A 6,933-nucleotide genomic window follows, 5' to 3' on the forward strand; every position below is an offset into this window, starting at 1 on the left:
AATGTGCATATGACACCTTGGCCCATCATTTTACTATATACAAACCTGTGTCTTAGTGACATTTCATCACTGCAGCATGCCCAAACTGTAGACAACATGCATGTAGTCTGTGTTAAATATGTGAAGCTTCCCATAATAAATGTTGTTCAACTGTCACTGGTGTTGCGTGGGATCAATGGAGCCAAAATTGCAATTATTCATGTGACTTAGGAATGGGTACAGAATTTGGTACTTTTATAGGTACCGACAGAATTCTGTCAAAAGTACTGGGTACCGATTCACGTAAAATCAAAAGGTACCATGTTTAAGTACCTAAATGCATCCTTGTGACTGTGAAGGAGTGGAAGAGTCGGAGATTTTCCATACTGGACATTATCACAGCATTGCAAGGTTGTATATTGAAGAAAAAAATGTTTCAAATTGAAAAAAGATATGTTTTATTTGATTTTTAAGTGATTTTTTTACTACATAAACACAAAAAAGTACCAAAATTGGAACCGTTGAGTACCGGTACCGATTACCAGCTACCGGGCATGGGTACCGTATCGCTTCAAATGTAAAAGGTAACCATCCCTAATGTGACTTCATATAAATTCATTAAGGACAGGTTGATATGATTTTTAATTTAAACTGAAGTCTTTTGAAAACACTTTTAGCAGTTGAAATAAAATTCTGAAAATCAAATCTTAAATTAATTCAACAACAGCTCCTTTTGTGTGAAGATGTTGTTGCTTTCCTTTGCTTTAAAAATAAAAAGATAAAGCTCAAAGTTGGGAGAAAATTTTGAGCACAATTCTGGGTAATAGATTTTCCTTCCTTCCTTTTATGAGTCAAATGATCAGTTAAGTGGAAAAATGACTGATGATTTACTCAAAGAACCTGAAAATTAACATTAATTACAGTTAAGGCAATATCAATTAAAAATGTGCACCTCAATGAACCATTAGACCATTAGGGAAAGTGAATGTGTGAAACTCGCGTCACCTTATTTTCGGTTGCAACTTTCTGTCAATAGATGATGGTAATCAAAAAAGAGGGAAACTATTGCTCTCTCTCTAAAACCGTGTTATATTATTCCAGTCATCTATTCAGATGACTGAAGCTGGACAAACCTTAAAAATTCTACTCATCCTCATGTTTTATATTCTTCTTTTTTCTGAACAATTATTTGTAAGGTTGGAGTTCAATTCTTAACTGTAACTTTAATTACTATTTTGAGCTGATCAAAAGTCATCCAAACTATCAAAAACTGAGAGTCTGAATCATCAGTTCCCGAAAACCACTGCAGATTCTCCTTTGGCACAAGATTCACATGTATTCAATCTGCTGTTGCAAGAAATTACTGTCCACAACAAACAATTAAACAATTAAACAAGTACATTATTTATTCTCTCATGGGGAAATACAATAATTATTAACACAGTGAGTGCAGACTGGACGCTCTACTCCTCTCCAGCTGTGGGCAGGATGATCTTGCTGGAGTCGTAGTAGTCCGGGTCTATAAGAGGGAGACCAGCCTTCTCTCTCTCCACGATCACTCGCTCTGCCTCCCTTCTGACCCACGAACTGAGAGGGGATGCAGAGATGAACAGAGACAAGAGTGAGAAAAACAAAGAGAGGTTTATCAGAAGATGGGAACATATCTAACACCAACAAAAAACCTGAAAAGCACAAACACTTCATCAGTCCATGTCTGAAAGCTGATGCGACAGAACGAGAACTCACGTGTGGTCAGGCAAGTAGGCGAGAAAAAATCCTCCAAACACAAGGGCCACTGAGATCCCACAGAAGAAGGCTGTTCTCATGTTCCACTCGTCGACCTCAGGGTCACTGGAGAAGCCATGAAAGTCTCGGTTCTGACCAAACACAAGAGGGGGGAGGGTCGTAGACAGCGTCAGGGTAGGATCTCATACAGCAGTGATACAGCAACTTCAGGCTTCACTGACTTTATATTAAAGAGGTTATGTCTTTGATATGTCTGAAATAAACCACCATTTATATTATCAGCTAATCTGCAAATATTTGACAATCCCTGATCATCTTGAAAATATATGCTTGATCATTTTACTAGAACAACAACTGAAAATTCCAGTCTATCAAAGCACATGCTGTTTATTCTGTGTCGATGGGCCGATCAGTAAGTCAGTTAATCCCCACAGCCGCACGTATATTATCATGAAGAGTCTTTCTGAGATGTTTGAACAAACTTACAACACTTCTCTGATCTGATATGTCTTTAACGTCAAGGGCTTAGCTCTTTTTTTTTATCTTGTACAAGTTGTACAAGAGAACCAGATGATATCTGTGCTCAGTTATTTGATATAAAACATCTTTAAACCCCTGTTTCTAAAATTGGGCAGACTTAAACCAAGTTTAACTTACATATCAAAACTACTTTTATGATAAGGGACAGTCTAAAAGCTTAATTATGTCTGAAATCCACAACATCTTTTTATTGTTGACATGAATGTTTACTGAGTGGAATTAGAAAAAGACTTTTTGCCAAGCATTTTTTCCTAACCATAAGTCTGTCAATAGGGATGGGTACCGAATTAGATACTTTTATAGGTACCAACATTCTGCAAAAGTACCAGGTATCAATTCACGTAAAATCAAAAGGTACCATGTTTAGGTATCTAAATGCATCCTTGTGACTGTGAGGGAGTGGGAGAGTAGCAGATTTTCCATGCTGGACATGAACACAGCATTACAAGGTTATATATTAAAGAATAAATATGTTCAATTGAAAAAAAAACTGAGATTTTAATATTAAAAAAAATATATATATATTCCGACATAAACACAAAAAAGTACCGAAAATTGGTACAGTTAAGTACCGATACAAATTGCCAGGTACTGGGCATCCATACCGTATCGTTTCAAATGTGAAAGGTACCCATCCCTATCTATCAGCAAACAGATGATATGAGGACAAACAGTGAAAACAGAACAAAATAATAGTATTAATCACAATACAAAAGAAGAGACAACAGATAATGAAAATATGCACATTAATTATTTCAACATGCTTTAGTTGTGTTATCTGTATAGTATGCATCAGTTTAGGCTCCCCTTTGTGGGCAAAGCAGTACTTTAAATCACTTATACCATATTTACATAAATGATTATAGTGAGATAAAACTTAAATTGATGTTCCTGATTAACAACAATAATAATTAAAACAAGATTAAAAATAACAATAACAAAAATGAATAATAACAATAATAACAACAACAATAATAGTAAGATCAGATTTTGGTTTAAATCAGTGTTTTTCAAAGTGGAGGCTTCCAGGGGGCACCAGGGGGGCCTCCCAAAGATTGGAGGGGAAGGGAAAGTTATTCTTATTGTATGTACTGGACATACAAGTAAAGTGCCATAGTAGTTGGATTCTCAAGTTTCTGACAGTACCTGACCACACCTTGTGTGACAGCTGCAACTTTGACATTATGATGTCATGATTTTTGATGGGCTTCATATTGGTGTTATTACTCGTTTGGTCTTTCTTCTAATATACTTTAAAATGTCGCTAGCTGTTCTGTCAGTGTATGTTGGCCGGCAACCAGTCCCACTGCTGCGCTGTGATTGGTCGAGATAAGGCTATGGGAGTGCCTGGTCATGGTCATCTGTACCTCGGGCAGGGCGGTGCAGGCATGTCAGGTGTACTGAAGGCTAGCTAGCGGTGCAGTTAGGTTAATAAATCAAACGTTTCAAAGCTGAACATGTTTCCAGCTGAGGCTGCGTTCAGGTAACCTGACACACCAGAAGGACAGTTTCATATATCCGCCACGGAAATATTTCACTAGTCCATCTGGGTAGCAGCTCTTCAGATTTGTTTTCAGAGGTGGGACCTTCAGAAAAATCAGCAGCTGGTGATTGGACGACCGTTCTGATTGACACACTCACTACAGACCAATCCACATTAAGCCACGCTGTGACGTAGCTTATGTGCGCCGCTGCTGAGAAACAATAGACAAACAACTACAGGAACACGAGAAACAGTTGTGATAATTGTGTTAGATGACTGCTGCTGTTTTTGCAAAGTTAACTTAAGAATCAAAGGAACGCTGACAAGTACGAAAGTCTGCTGACGTCACTTCCGCTCGTCACTTCCGCTCGTCACTTCCGCTCGTCACTTCCGCTGCTCCCGCCTCTCTTCCCTGATTGGTCCGGTCAGAATTTAGCCGGGTGAAATCGTTGGTCAGTAGAGCCTGGCAAGATGGACCTGCAGGATTTCAGAAACTGAAGCAGGCAGGTCCATCTGCTCTGCAAGGTTAGCGTTCAGGAGTACCACTGGCCACCTCGCACTGTCAAGCCCTGAGACATCCCTACATGAATATCAGCGATGGAAAGAGGTATAAAAGAACTTATTTCACTGAGCTTTAACCCACCTTATCTGACCCCACCCCTTCGTAGTATTCGCTCACACCTTAACTTTTTTACTCTGGAATATGTACATAGCAAAAAGTGAGCTCAGTTTCAAGATTTGAAAGGGCTGTAACTTTGAAATGATACATCAGAAACAGATTATGGTTATTTGTTTTGACCTTTTTATGCTATCCTGAAATCGCAAAAAGTTAGCTTAGTGTTTGATTTCAAAGGGCTCCTACTTTGAAATGAAACATCAGAATTGGATTGTTTTCCCTGGGTGTCTTCCTCACAAGGTCTGCTATCACCTTGAAGTGGAATGATTTGTTTATGCTTTGTTTTGACCTTTTTATTCTGGAATATGTACATAGCAAAAAGTAAGTTCAATTACTAGACTTTAAAGCGCTCTTATTTTATTGTGTGTCTTCCATACAAGGTCTGCTATCTGCTATGGTCTGCTATGAAGTGGAATGACAGATGGACTATTTTTTTTACCTTTTTCATTATAACTTAGCTCAGTGCCTGCACTTTAAAGGGCTTTTATTTTGAAATGATACATTCGAAATGGATCATTTTCACTGGGTTTCTTCCTCACGAGGTCTGCTTTCACCCTGACGTGGAATTGCTGATTGACTATTTGTTTTGACCTGTTAAGGCTTTTCTGAATTCAGAAAAAAAAAAGCTCAGTATTTCTTTTACTTTTAAGGCCTCTTATTTGCAGTGATGCATCAGAATTGTATCATATGCACAGGGTGTTATCCTGAGAAGGTGTACTATCATCCTGAAGTGAAGTGGTTGATTTATTATTTTCAATAGACATTTAATCCTAGTCTGAATATAAGAGCAGATCTGCACAGTTCCAGGTTTTTCGAAAAGCTTTAATTTAGAAATAAAATATAGTCCTCAATCATTCAATGTTGAGTACTAAAACTTTGCCGTGAGTTTTATTTTGAAGTTCCGTCAGGCCAAACATTATACCGCAATACCGAGGATAAACGCGCATCGAAAAATTAAGTGAATGCTGACTTGACCATCTTTTACGAAGTGAGAGCTGGCTTGACAGCAGCTGTCAACGGACAGTATTCCTTCCACTTGTAATAGCATCATACACTTTATCTTTGACTGGGTTAACAGGTTCAGTTAAATAATCAAATCGCACATGCTCATGTTCTCATTTTGATCTTTAAAAGATCAACGGTTGTCCAAACTGCACCAACACATCGTGTTAATAAAGGTCAGTTCATTAAAAAGGAGCTCAGAAGAAGCCGAGTTTGCTGTAAACAAACTCGCGTTGGCTTATGTGCTTGTTGTAAAGCTCGTGTTGGCTTATGTGCACGGACCCGGCTAACGCTGGGTCCGAGCTGTGTCATTCCACAATTTTTAAAAAAGAATATAAGTCATTTTCACCGGGATTTAACGTAAATGTTTGCCTGTGAACGTATCTTTCACCCCAGTTTAGTGAATCTTAGCGGACAGTCTGGTGGTCGGACTCTCACCTTGACGTACGGGTCGGCCTCTGCGTGTCCACCCTGGTCCACCGGGGCGTGAAGATCCGTCACAGCGGCCGAACCGGCTGCACCAGTTGGCTTCGACCGAGAGACGAACCGGACCGGCTGACTGGAGATTAACCGGGGCACGGCGGGCCCGAACCGTAAGAGTCGGGTCAACATTTTACCAGTCGAGGTAAAGTCCTGATCCTGACCCGGATACACAAACACAGGATTGCTTCCCTATTTCTTCTTCTTCTTTGCTTCATCACGATACAGAGCCGGTTACTGCCACCAAGAGGTGATCTATGGTAATGCACTATGAGGACTGTGCTTTAAATCAAGCACCAAAACCATTCCACCAGAAAATAGGAATCGCAGTTGTTCTTGATTATATTCTGAATGAGAAACTTCAGTTTCTATCGATTCAAAATCATCTTAGAATTTGTCACACTGATTTCACATGAATCACAAATGCAAAAACAAGAAAATACTAGAGGATATTGGTGGTTGTAGCTTGCTTGCCCTCGACTTTACAGAATCAGAGCAGTAAACATGAATCCAATGTTCCAGTCTCTGGATATTTAGAGGGCTTAGAGGGGTTGCTGGTCTTTGGCTAAGAAGCACGGCTGGTGCGGCCGTCGGGTAAAGCTGTGGCTGCTTCGAGTAATTAAGACTGGTGGGGCTCGGCTGGCGTGGTCAGCGGGGTGGTGCTGGCTGCAGCAGTGGAGTCTGGGCTCCACGTGGCGGCCGGAGTGTGCACTGCCGTCGGGAGCAGTTGGTTCTTCGCCTCAGCTGAGGGAGATTGCGGCTTTAACAGCCATTAGCAGACGGAGACTGCTGTTTAGGCTGTGGTTTGATTATTAAGCATGAACTGGAAGTCCCAGTATCCAGATGGAAGACGCCTCGCCAGGTGGAGGAGAACAAGCGTGGGACTTCCAGATCCGGACTGACACGATGGTGATAGCCAATCAGCATGACAAAGTGGTGGTATTGACTTTTGGGCCACATGTGGCATCAAGGAGGCACTTCTGGCCGAGTTGTGATGAGGCAAAATGCATGTGGGCCATATGATGGG

At 40.4% G+C, this 6,933-nt stretch overlaps 1 protein-coding gene across 1 annotated transcript; it reads right to left on the reverse strand.

Moving 5' to 3' along the window:
- Window positions 1-1,359: 1,359 nt before the first annotated feature.
- On the reverse strand, window positions 1,360-6,334 carry ndufb11 (NADH:ubiquinone oxidoreductase subunit B11). The gene is made up of 3 exons (XM_074681725.1): window positions 5,865-6,334; window positions 1,726-1,856; window positions 1,360-1,566 (listed from the first exon to the last, which is right to left on the reverse strand). Exons 1-3 carry the CDS (start codon window positions 6,036-6,038, stop codon window positions 1,443-1,445), a joined length of 429 nt encoding a protein of 142 aa, XP_074537826.1. The 5' UTR covers window positions 6,039-6,334; the 3' UTR covers window positions 1,360-1,442.
- Between the last annotated feature and the right edge of the window lie 599 nt (window positions 6,335-6,933).

Source organism: Halichoeres trimaculatus, unplaced genomic scaffold (genome assembly GCF_033239565.1).
Source record: "Halichoeres trimaculatus isolate MK-OKI-2021-1 unplaced genomic scaffold, fHalTri1.1 fHalTri1_scaffold_11, whole genome shotgun sequence".
Classification (NCBI taxonomy): Eukaryota; Metazoa; Chordata; class Actinopteri; order Labriformes; family Labridae; genus Halichoeres; species Halichoeres trimaculatus.

Excerpts from the sequence above, each read along its gene's own strand:
- ndufb11 (XM_074681725.1), bottom strand. The coding sequence starts at position 6,038 with ATGTTGACCCGACTCTTACGGTTCGGGCCCGCCGTGCCCCGGTTAATC. Across the intron at positions 1,857-5,864 it reads AGGCCGACCCGTACGTCAAG|AACCGAGACTTTCATGGCTT; the intron begins GTGAGAGTCCGA and ends GTGTTTGGTCAG. Across the intron at positions 1,567-1,725 it reads GCCTACTTGCCTGACCACAC|TTCGTGGGTCAGAAGGGAGG; the intron begins GTGAGTTCTCGT and ends ATCCCCTCTCAG.